Here is a 12,651-nt window from a genome sequence, read left to right as displayed (position 1 = left end):
TTGTCCATTAACTCACTTCCTTATCTGATTATGAATTTTTATTTAAGAACCTCCTGTTCTTTTCTTTCTTTTTTTCTTTAACTCATCTTTGCCTATCATGCTTAAAATCAAGTGGAATGCTCTAGAGGTGAGCTCTTGAGTACTGAATGAAACCTGTTTTCTTTGAAAATCCTTATTCCCTTCACCCCAGCTCTTCAAAACCAGTTTGTACTCACAGGAATTCCCTGAGATCTTGGGCTTCAGGAAACCATTGGACCCCTAGTAGATACAAACTTGCAGTCTTTTAGCTCAAACTTTTTTTAACCCCCCTGCCAAATTCTCCTGCCTAAATCCTTCCTGTACTTGGCGTGTGCTCGGAAACTGTTTTATTTGTCAACATAGAAAGTAAAATTATCCATTTGTGCCTAGTGGTGAATACTTTCAATATAGTGACTTCACTACAATTCTGGCTTTTTACAGTATTAAATATATAAGATAAACTCATAAAAATTAACATAATTTGACGATGGGGAAGGAGTTTATTTGAAAATTGGTTATAAGTACAAAGATGGAGTTTTTGAGAGAATTTTCTGCTTTGGTCTATTCTGTCGTCTAGAAATAAGTCACTAGGTAAAAATCACATGTATCTAACAAGTTTCCTGTATGTAAAGATCTGACACCTGGAAGTGTCTCCACTTTTGCTCTGGAGACCTCTTTTTATAATTTTCAAAGATAAATATTGATAAGGTTAACTTCTTCAGTTAGGTTTTACTTCCTGGGAAGTAGTACTGAATTATATTCCTTTTAAGTGACATTAAGATACATCTTAAGAGTTTCTGAGCCAAATTTATAAGGAGAATAAAATTAGTAAGAGGTGGTATGTTACACAGGCTTTAGAACCACAGAGACCAAGATTCAAATCCATGCTCTGCCGTTTTCCACCTGTGGATATTTGAGCAAGTTGCTTCACTCTCTGAGTATTAGTTCCCTCATCTCTAAGTGGAACCAATAATTGTTCTATCTCCCTAGGGTTGTGTGATGATTATTCAGAATATTTGACCTTGACTACCACTTCTTTCCAGCTCAGCCACCCTAGGACCCCATCTTGGTCAGCTTTTGCTTTGTAACAAACCACCTCAAAACTAAGTGACTTCAAACAATAATCATGTATCACTCATGTATCCAAGTCAGCTAGGGATTGGCTGATCTAGGCTGGGCTCAGTTGTGGCAGTTTGTTGATGTGGCTCTGTGTCACATGTCTCTCATCCTTCTGGGATGCATGGTGATGGCTAGTCCATAGTGATGGCAGAAGTGCAAGAATGCAAGGAAAGGAAACCTACTCTTTTTCCTTTCTTGGGAAATTGAGATTGCAAGAGTGAAATCCCAATTGCACAAGTGTTTTTCAAGCCTTTGTTCATGTCATGCCCACTAATATTTCACTGGCCAAAGCAAGTCATATGGCTAAACCCAAAATCCAAGGGTGAGGAATTGTACTCCACCCATGGAGGTGATTCTGTGTGTGAGTGTGTGTGTGTGTGTGACTCTATCTGAACATTAATTTACCATAGACTTCCCCTCCTACTAGTTCTTCGACACTACTAGAATTTCCAATTAGTTCTCAATGGTCTTCACCCTCTTTGTGTCCTTACTTCCCTTCTTACTTTGTTTACATTTTATCTAGTTCTAAATAATAACTACTCCAGAACCCAGCTTTGGTCAAGGACGCCTCTCAGTGACTCAGTTCTTGCCCTGGAAATGACCATGACCGAAGCAAACCACAGCCCTGTTGACTGGGCTTTTTAAAATTTGACCACAAACCTCAAGCTAGCCCTCAGTGCTGCCTGGAAATCTGTTTTTCCCTCCTCGGAACCCTCCCAGTTGGCTCCCCCTCTCCCTTCAGCTCCTTAATTCACCAAGGACAGAATAACTTTCTTATCTTTTCCTCCACCAGAGTCTTCCAGCTTGCCAGCATCACCATCCCCATGCTCTCCTTTCCTTCCTGTTGACAGAGATGAGCTCTGCTCCTGCTGAAGGCCAGACGTCGAATGCGCACTGGCCCCATGCCTTCCCTCCTGCTCTTGGTTCCCCCTGCCCTCTCCTACCTCATTCCTGTTAGCTTGCAAACCTGCTCTTCCAAGTCTCATCAAATCCTCTCTTGCCCTCATAGGGCTCTCCTGTTATTGCCCCCTTTGTTGAAAAATACCTTAAAAGAATTTCCTTTACTTGCTATCCCTCCTGTCTTCTATCATCCCTTGAACCTACTACAGTCAGGCTGCCCTTGCCAAGGTCACCAGTGGCTTCCATGCTGCTAAAACCCAATGGTCCCATCCAGCAATGCCACTTCTGGGTGTATACCCAAAAGAAGTGCAAGCAGTGAGTTGAAGGGATATGTATTCACCCGGTGTTCATAGCAATATTACAATGTCCAAAAGGTGGAAAAAACCCAAGTGTCCATTGATGGATGAATGAATAAACAAAATTTGGTATATCCAGACAAGGGAATATTATTCAGACTTAAAAAGGAAGGAAATTCTAACACATGCTAGAACATGGATGACCCTTGAAGACATGACACAAAGGAAATAAGCCAGATGCAGATGGACAAATATAGTATTGTTCCACTTATATGAGGTCCCTATGTGGTTCCCAGGGCTGCGGGAGGGGGAAACAGATAGTGTTTAATGGTTACAGAGTTTCAGTTTGGCAACAGGAAAAAGTTCTGGAGATGGATGGTGGTAACGGTTGCACAACATTGTGAGTGTATTTAATGCCACTGAATTGTACACTTAAAAATGGTTAAAATAGGGGTGCCTGGGTGGCGCAGTTGGTTAAGAGACTGCCTCTTGGTTTCAGCTCGGGTCATGGTCTCAGGGTCATGAGATTGAACCCCATGTTGGGCTCCACACTTAGCACGGAGTCTGCTTGAGACTCTCTCCCTCTCTCTCTGCCCCTCCCCTCTGTTCTCTCTAATAAATAAATAAATCTTTAAAGAAAGGTTAAAATATTAAATTTTGTATTATGTATATTTTAGCACAATAATGACAACAGTCATTCTTGACTCACGTGGTCTCTTAGCAGTGTTTGACACAGTGGATCATTGGAACCTCTTTTTTTTAAAAAAAATAAGCTTTTTAGAGATATAATTTATATACCATAAAATTCAAACAATTAAAGTGTACAATTCAGTGGTTTTTAGTATATACACAGACTTGTATAATTATCACAATCGATATTAGGACATTTTTGGCACCCCCTCGCCCCCCCAAAACCGTGTACCATTAGCAATCACTCACCATTCCCCCATCTGAATCCTGCACCAACCCTTGACCATCACCCATCTAGCTGCTGTGTTAGATATGCACATTTCACTTAAATGGAGTCCTACAGTGTATGGTCTTTTCGACTGGCTTCTTTCACTTAGCATAATGTTTTCAAGGTTCTTACATGTTGCGGCATGTGTTAGTACTTCATTTCCTCTTATTGCCGAATAATATTCCATTGTATAGATATGCTGTGTTTTATTTGCCCATTCATCAGTCGATAGACATGTGGATGTCTCCACTTGTTGGCTACTATGAATAATGCTGCTAGAACGTTCAGGTACATGCTTTTGTGTGGATACATGTTTTCATTTCTCATATTCTCACCTTAAAAGGCATTTCACTTAACCTCTGGCACACCACTGTCTAAAGATCAACTGGTATTTTATTAATATTATATTATATTATTTATTTTTAAAGATTATTTATTTGAGAGGGAGTGTGTGCACAAGTGGGAGGGGCAGAGGAAGAGGAAGAGAGAAACTCAAGCAGACTCCGGGCTGAGCATGGAGCCAATGCGGGACTCGATCTCGCAACCCTGAGATCATGACCTGAGCTGAAACCAAGAGTCAGACTCTCAATTGACTGCATCCTCCCGGGTGCCCCTCAGCTCCTGGTATTTTAAAATTGATTGCTTGCTCTTCTGAAAAGAGGACTAGATCTGGCTTTTAAGCTCTGGGAAGGATCTCCTTGTTCTTTTCAAATTCAGTGTCCGAATTTTGGTTTAAAAATACATTAATTTTGTGTTTCCCTAATAAAGGAGTATCACTTTAACTTATCTACTAAGGAAATGAGTTTTAAGAACTTAGCACATGCTTTTCTCAGAGAAAAGTGGCCAAGCTACTTGGCCATATCTTTGCCTCTTAGTTCGCGGTACCACAAAGCAAATGGCCAAATTTCACTTTAAATGAACTGATAAGACAAATTGAAGGCTTTAAAATCCTTATCAGAGCTTTTAAAGATGTGAAAGATTGGTAGAGATGAACTCAAAAAGTTCTGTATACTTTTGAATTTTGGACAATTTTATTTTATTTTGTTTTTTAAATTTTTTTTTTTTTAAAGATTTTATTTATTTTTTTGACAGAGAGAGACATAGCGAGAGCAGGAACACAAGCAGGGGGAGTGGGAGAGGGAGAAGCAGGCTTCCCGCAGAGCAGGGAGCCCGATGTGGGGCTCGATCCCAGGACTCTGGGATCATGACCTGAGCCGAAGGCAGACGCTTAACGACTGAGCCACCCAGGCACCCTTTAAATTTTTTTTTAAGATTTTATTTATTTATTTGACCGAGACAGAGTGAGAGAGGGAACACAAGCAGGGGGAGTGGGAGAGGGAGAAGCAGGCTTCCTGCTGAGCAAGAAGCCAGACGCGGGGCTCGATCCCAGGGCCCCGGGATCATGACCTGAGCCGAAGGCAGACGCTTAACCATCTGAGCCACCCAGGCGCCCCATGGTTAGAATTTTGGACAATTTTAAATAATCGCATATGAATATACTGAAAGTTTTCTATGGAAAGCTCTATTGTGATCTTTTTTATAAAGGATATTATTCCCTCATTTCACTGTTTGATAAGTAAATTTTACATCATTGTTTCAGGTTTTTGTTTTGCTTTGGTATCGTTTGCTTAAAGTGGGGTATTTTAAGCAGCTCTTTGTATTTTCCATTCTTCAATGAATTGTGTCATGTATATGTTTAAGTTCACATTTTAAAGAGTATAGTGGGTTGAATGATGTCCTCCAATAGGATAGGACCATGTCCCAACCTCCAGAACCTGTGAAGGTGACCTTATTTGGAAAAGAGTTTACAGATGTCATTAAGTGAAGGGTCTCAAGATATGATCATCCTGGATTATTCAGATGGTTTCTAAATCCAATGATGAGTATTCTTCTAAGAGACCAAAGGGGAGAAGGAGGGGCAGGTCACATGCAGTTGGAGGCAGAGATTGGAATCTTGTAGCCATAAGCAAAGGAGGCCTGGAGCCACCAGAAGCTGAAGGAGGCAAGGAAGGATTCTTTCCGAGAGCCTAGGGAGGGGCATGACTGTGCCAATACCTTGATTTCAGACTTCCAGCCTCCAGAACTGGGAGAGAATGAATTTCTTTTGTTTTAAGCCTTTAAATTTGGTAATTTGTCATGGGCAGCACTAGGAACCTAATACAAAGGATTGCTGATTTAATGGTTTTGTAAGGGGAAAACTTTTTTTTTTTTTTAAGATTTTATTTATTTATTTGACAGAGAGAGACACAGCGAGAGAGGGAACACAAGCAGGGGGAGTGGGAGAGGGAGAAGCAGGCTTCCCGCCGAGCAAGGAGCCCGATATGGTGCTCCATCCCAAGTCCCCGGGATCGTGACCTGAGCCGAAGGCAGACGCTTAACGACTGAGCCACCCAGGTGCCCCTGGGGGAAAACTTGAGTGGCAGACGGATAAACTCTTTTTTTCTGTGAATTGCTTGAGGCCTCTGTTACTCTTCCCCCCCACTTCCTTTCCCCCAGCTGCTCTGTCCCCAGTTCATTCCCCTCCATCCCCCTGCCTCAACTTCTTGGTTCTGCTCCTTCCAAGCTCTGCCTGGAAGTTCCTAGTTACATCCTGTTAGCACATTTCCAATTTTCTGGACAATCTCTTATTTTTATTTTTTTTAAAGATTTTATTTATTTGACAGAGAGAGACACAGCAAGAGAGGGAACACAAGCAGGGGGAGTGGGAGAGGGAGAAGCAGGCTTCCAGCTGAGCAGGAAGCCCGATGTGGGGCTCGATCCCAGGACCCTGAGATCATGACCTGAGCTGAAGGCAGACGCTTAACGACTGAGCCACCCAGGCACCCTGACAATCTCTTCTTTTAGTGGGACTGTGGGCTTTGATACTGTCCATTGACATGGTACTTACCTCTTTAGATGGCCAGGACGGGGTTCCCAAATTCAAAATGTACAAGCATTCTGGATGTATGAAAAAAACAAAAACAAAACAAACCACAATAATGCAAGAACAAAGCTGAATGTCTGGAAGGAGGTATGACGTCGTGACCAAGTGCTCTGCCCCATAAAGGGGCCATTTCTACTTAGCTCCAGGAAATTATTGCCACAAAGCATTAAGAAACTAGTGTTGCCAGATAAGATTTTTTAAAAGAAGCTGGATATCTGGATTTTTCTGTAAATCCCCTGATTTTTAGATAAGGTAACTAATTCATAGTAAGAAACAAAACCAAACCTCAAAACAACTAGCAAAAAAAAAAAAAAAAAAAATGTGTGTGTGTGTACCAAACAAAAACATATCTGAAGGCCCCACTGGCCCATATAATCCATTTTGTCTTAGGATGTAGAGGTGGTGGGTAGGATCATTGCATATATTTCTTGCATCTTTTGGGGCTCTTTAAAAATCTCCATCTCCAAAATGCTAGGCAATGGAAGTGTCCTCAAAGGTCTAATAGGTCGCTAACACCTTCCTGGGTCTGCCTTGCCGAATTTAACAACACAGAGACACTTTAACATGTTAAATATTTTATTCACATTGTTTACAAACTATATCCACCTGGAAAACACATGAGTCCAAAAATAGATTATTTTACAGTAATTCACATTTTTTTTTTAAAAACACGTTGCTTTTGAAGTGAAGCTCTAAGCACGGAGGTCCCGAGCCTGTCCCGTGGTTCAGTGCCCGGTGGCCTGGAGCTTCCTGCTCTGCTGGAGAAGCAGTCCTCAGGGCAGGCCACCTCCTGTAGGTCACTAACGGCTTCCCTACCAGTGAGCGATGAGGAGATGTCAGTGCAGACTTTAACCCGTGAATGTTTACTGATAGCAATTCACCGTCGCTACTTTTGTCAAGGAAATACATTTTAGAGCTTGAGTACATGCCAGGAAGACAAAACAAAGGAGACTTACCATGTAATCGGCCATTACAGAGTTGTCAGGCCCTGGCCAGTTCTATAAAGGTTTAACGTCTGGGCCCACAGACAGAATCAACAAGTTACAATTTTGTGGTGTTGACGGCCTGGATCAGAAACAGTGGTGATTTGGAAATCGGCGCAAGGACCTGTGGACTAACTCTGCTGCGCCGCCCCCCTGCCCCGCACCACCAGGAGAAGAGGGGGACTAAACTCAGCAGGAATTAATAATGTGCCTAATTTTAAGTGTGTGGCCCTAGAAAGATGGCCGTGGGAGTTTTGCTGAATGGCCCAAAAGATGCCCTGGTTCAGATACTTACTTTAACCTATGCTAAATCCAATCATGTCCCAGCTTGATGCATTCTCTCTTTTATCAATTAAGAAACTTTCCTATGGCATTTGACTTTAATGATTAAAAATCTACAGGAGGCTTGTCTTACCCACATCTCACCCTGTCCTACTGTACTAGCTACCAAAGAGTCACTTTTCCTGTTTGCCTTTGCCAGGTGCCACAGTTAAATATGTGAAAACTTTTGGGCCCTCGAAAGGGGAGCACTGGATGAGTCTCACATGGCAGAAAGGGACCCTTTTCCTCAGAGTAGGTACCAATGGCACTGGCTATTGTGTTTCTGCAACTCTTGATTAGGGAAGGAATGTTTGATCAAGGTACCACAAAAGATCATTCCTTCCTTCCCATGGGTAAGAAAAAAAGAAGGAATTCCTTCAAGGGTTGCTGTCACCATGGGAGCAGACAACAGCAACTCTGAGCCCAAATGTAAGCTGAGAAGCGGAGAAATTTTATCAGCACCTTTGCAGGTGAACGACAACAACAACAACGAAAAGACTTTCAAATGTCTATTGCAATGCGATTGATTGTTTTAGAAGACAAGAAATCTGTACAAGGAGCTTGACGACGGAGCAGATCATAGCTTGTCTTCCTGCCACCCGTGTGCGTTTTTTCCAAATTTGTACACTAGCCTTCGGTCGACCCGTTCCAAAATTCCCGTTTTGTAGTAGTACCTGAGGAAGATAGCAGAAGAGAAATGCGGGGAGGCCCGCACCCCAGGAAGACAACAGAACATAAACACTCCCCTCATTCCTCTTGGGTGACCAGGCTGGTCTTTGGTTACCCTGGTATTTTCACACCCTGTTATCAGCTTACACTTAAACCTTTCCCAGACACCTTGAAGACTAAGCCTCACCACACTCAGCTCAAAACGAGTTTTGTGTGTGTGTGTGTGGGATGGCCTGCATTCAGAGTGATCCCCGGGGCCGCTGCCAAGAATGAGAAGGATGGCGTGTCCGTTTACAAACCATAATCCCACCTGTAACTAAGAACCAGAGTGTTGTCTCATGACCTTTCGATTATCAAGGAAAAAGCTGCAAAAACAGTTTAATTTTCTATGGCTGGCCATTTTATGTAACTCTGCCCAAAGGCTCATGCATTTCATGCTATTAACTCACCTCAGAGCTCGGCTCAACTTTTCATACGTCATTCTGTCATTTTTCTTCCTTTGTCCCCACATCTTGGCCAGGGCTTCTGACTTTACCACCCGAAAGATACCTTGTTCCCTATCTTCCCATTCCAGAATGCCACAGTTTTCTTCAGGAGAAAGAAGGAGGTCTCGTACAAATTCCCATAGATGAGAACTTTGGAGGCCTTTTGAGAAGGAAAAAAAGAAAAGTTACTTACAAATTAAAAAAAAAAATTCTAAAAGTTGTACAATTTCTCATCAACTCATGAGAATTGCTGTTTTATTGGGGTTATTTTCTATATTATGACTGAGTGCTCTACTTGGACCCTCATTGGGCTGTGAAATGTCTGTCTTCTATTAAAGCAATCATAAGGGACAGCTGGGTGGCTCAGTCGGTTAAGCATCTGCCTTCAGCTCAGGTCATAATCCCGGGGGCCTTAGATCAAGTCCCGCATTGGGCTCTCAGCTCAGCGGAGAGTCTGCTTCTCTCTCTACCCCTCCCCCCTGCTCCTGATCTCTCTCTCTCTTTCACACACACACTCTCTCTCTCAAATAAATAGAATCTTAAAAAAAAAATGAAGCAATCATAAAACACACGTATAGGGACACCAGATTTATACCAACTAGAAACACCGTGGCTCCCAGCCTGTCCTTGCTCTGTGGAACCATGGACTAATTCTTAGGAATTAATAAAATGACAGTCAAATGATCTTTCTGACAGACAGTATGGTGGTACTAAAAATCCATAGCCACACCAGTCTGGGCAGACCGGTCCTACAATGATGTTTTTCATGAAAAACTGGTGTTTCTCCTGTTTCATTAGAGTTGTGGTTAAGATTGGTTCTAGGGTCCAACTGCTTGGGTTTGGGTCCTGAATTCACCTCTTCCTAGCTCTGTAATTGTAATCTCTTCAGTTATCTGTAAAACAGGATCAGAGGAGTACCTACCTCATGGCAGAAGTTGGAGGATTATGATTTTACACATACTAAGTGACTGGCACCAAGCCTGGCAGACTTGATTTGGCCCTGGGTAGGTCTGTCTTAGGGTCGGGGAAAGGCTAAGAGAATTGCCAGCACACGGTGTTTACTATCGTCTCTGAGTCCTTAAGAGAGAGGGACCCTCAGCAGACCAGGAGAAATAAACCCTTATTCAGAAATTCACCATGGTTAGACAATTTCTTTGCTTCGTCATTTTAATTCTCACAACACCATGTCCAAGTGAAAAGAAATGTAATTTTGGTAACAATTTATAAAAGTCAACTTCTCTGCTGTCTTCTTTGGGGGACACCTGGTCCCCTTCAAACATTCAGTGGTCCAAGCTTATTAGAGGACTTCGTCTCATGAATAGTTTTCGGAAATTAGAAACGAGAAAGGGCATGTCTACACTTACTCGTTCGACTATGACTGGGACAGTCTTGGCTTCTGACGCCACTTGTTTTCAAGCAATTAGAATCAGCATCTGCAATAGAATGAGTTACAGCAGTAGGACTGGTTCAGACCTCAAATCACACCAAAATGAGCAACTATGAACTGGACACCGTTGCAGTAGAAGACCCCACGTGAGGCTTTGGGGATAATTAGTAGGTGGGCGGTGTTTGCCTTTAGGGGGCATTTGTGTTCAAACACTAGGGGCCTCCAGGGTGCCAGGTTCTGGGCTCCGTGCTGGGAATAAGCGAGAACAAGACAGCTCTGGTCCCTGACTCATGGGCAAGGTGAAATACAAGTCAAACAAGTCACCCATAGTAAGTGTTATGAAGGAAGCAAGACATGGGGTAGAGAATGAAGGGCCGGGGGGAGTGCCTGCTTTAGACGGGGTGGCCAGGGAGGGCCTCATGCACAGAAGGCATCCACACTGATGTGAGGGGGTGAGAGAGTCTTCCGGAGGGAAGGAGCAGCACAGAGAGAGAACCCGTGAGGCAGGCATGTGGTGTGCCCAGGGGTGTGGGGTAGACAGTGATGCTGGGGCCCGAACCCGTGGATATCCCAGGAAAGAGCACTCAGGGCAGAGGGAGGGCACGTGCAAAGACCCTGGGGTGGAAGGTGTGGGGGAGTCTCAGAAAGAGCCAGGAGGCCATTATGGCTGGAGCAAAGTGAGCAAGATAAAATTCTAAGAATTTTATCCAGAGTGGTGGAGGCAGGGCTTGAACCAGAGCAAATGTTCCAAAGCTAATGTTCAGAACTACTACTTTTATCTTTTCTTTCATAGGAGGCGTTCAATGAACACTTCATGAATAATTATTAGCTGAGTTTGTTGAGTGTTTAGTATTGCCAGGCTCTCAATCTCACCCACCCTTGTGATGAATGTCTATTCCTATGCCCATTTTACATAGAAGTAAATGGAGGCAGAGCGAGGTCAGGGAACTCACTGCAGCTCATTCACTCATTCGTTCATGAGCGTTGAGCCGCAGTATGCCCACTGTACGAGGTGCTGGAAGCACAGACCGAGGTGGGTATCTCCTCTTGGGGACTTACATCCAAGTGGGTAAGAACATCTAACAAGCGATAAATGCTGAGAATATTGAAGCAGGGTGGGGGTGGGGAAACAGTGGTGAAGAGGGGTGAGCCAGCAGACAAAACTCCCTGACGAGAAGGTATTGGAGCAGGCAAGCAGCGAGCGCCGGGGATGTTTGGGGGGGGGGGCATGGTTCAGGTCACGTGCCCAGCCGCTGATGGAGCCCAACTCTGCACCCAAGCAGGCCGGCCTCAGAGCCCTCAGCTCTAGTAGCTACAGCGCATGTCCGCTGGAACGAACAACGAATTGAATGCAGGCCTTCAGGTTTCAGGGTCCCCTCTTTTCATGGGCTACAGCCTGGAATTGCATTGATGCGGAACACCAGGCCCATGCACCCAGGCAGGTGTGTGCAAAGCACAAATGGATGCCCAGGGGGAACCAGCTGAGGACAGAAGGTAGCTGCCGGCTGGAGCGGAGTGAAAGCAGGTGAGCAGGGCCGACAGCTGGCCGATGACCAGAAGGAAGATGGCCGCCCTTCTGTCTGGTGGAGCGCCATGCTGCCTGGCGCCACCCGCAGGGCGGACCTAGTGTTGCTTTAACTTAATCTTTGAAGAAGAGAGAAAGCAGATGGAGAGGCGAGATAAACCAAGGTGAATTATGAACCGGTGAGTAGACAGTAAGCTTGCCCTGAAATGCCGGAATGGCCAGAAGAGGGAGGGAAAACGCTGCCCTTTTAATTTGTGTGATGGCTCCCATGTGCTGCGGGGGAGGGATCTCTGGCTTGGTGGGCTGAGCCCAGGACAGGTCAGTGTGAGGCAGGGTTGTGTGGACTGTGGGAGCCTCTCCTGGTGGGTCTTGCCAGAGATATCCCTGTTTTATCTGCTCCCAGTTCCCCGCGGTGGCTTTGATGCCACTCATGGCTCCACAGATCGGAGGCCTCGCTCGGCTGGGGGTGGCCGTGGGGTGGCCATGGGGGCAGAGGCCCTGCAGCCGTACTGAGTTAGCTGGGCAGAGGCAGGTTACCAAGTCAGAACGTCCACCAGCGCCAGCACCAGGACCCCACCGAACTTCTCCGCAGATGCCCCCGGTGCTCCGGGCGACAGGTCCCCCGGACGCAGAACTATCTTTGTCTTGGAGGGGTCCCCGCAGCTGGGCGGTGCCTGGTGCAGGGGCGACGGGGGCATGGCCTGGGTTCTCTGCTATCCGAGCAATTTGGAGAGGTTTGGTTGCCTTGAGACTAGAGACTGTTCAGATGTGGCCACAGGATATATTCTCAGTCCAGAAGCCGAGATGGGGGCTGGAGGGGCAGTTTCCCAAACAAGCTCATGATGTCCCCCATGCACCAGTGGGGCTAGGGAGCCCACACTCTGTGACGGGAGGAGAAGCTCTGAGCCTCGGAACAGGAGGCTCCCGGCGGCGACCCCAAGCCTGCAGGCTTGGTTTTCTGGCATTTCTGCGGTGGGGGTGGGAAAGGGCGGGTGGAGAAAGAAACAACACCTAAAACGTAGGAGCGCTCCCTAGCCCCACTGGTGCATGGGGGACATCATGAGCTT

General features: G+C 45.2%; 1 protein-coding gene across 1 annotated transcript in view; it reads right to left on the bottom strand.

The window, feature by feature from the left end:
* Positions 1–6,786: 6,786 nt before the first annotated feature.
* The window catches only part of ELF5 (E74 like ETS transcription factor 5), a 29,556-nt gene continuing 23,691 nt past the window's right edge, over positions 6,787–12,651 (bottom strand). The window contains exons 5-7 of the mRNA XM_021684741.1: positions 10,037–10,105; positions 8,637–8,832; positions 6,787–8,192 (exon numbers count right to left, since the gene is read on the bottom strand). Of these exons, the coding sequence (XP_021540416.1) occupies positions 8,096–8,192; positions 8,637–8,832; positions 10,037–10,105 (362 nt within the window). The 3' untranslated portion in view covers positions 6,787–8,095. The remainder of the gene's footprint in view (positions 8,193–8,636; positions 8,833–10,036; positions 10,106–12,651) is intronic.

The sequence above is a fragment of the Neomonachus schauinslandi genome, chromosome 11 (assembly GCF_002201575.2).
Source record: "Neomonachus schauinslandi chromosome 11, ASM220157v2, whole genome shotgun sequence".
NCBI classification, from domain to species: Eukaryota; Metazoa; Chordata; class Mammalia; order Carnivora; family Phocidae; genus Neomonachus; species Neomonachus schauinslandi.
Note: the sequence above shows the minus strand (reverse complement) of the source record. Positions and strands in the feature narration are given on the sequence as shown.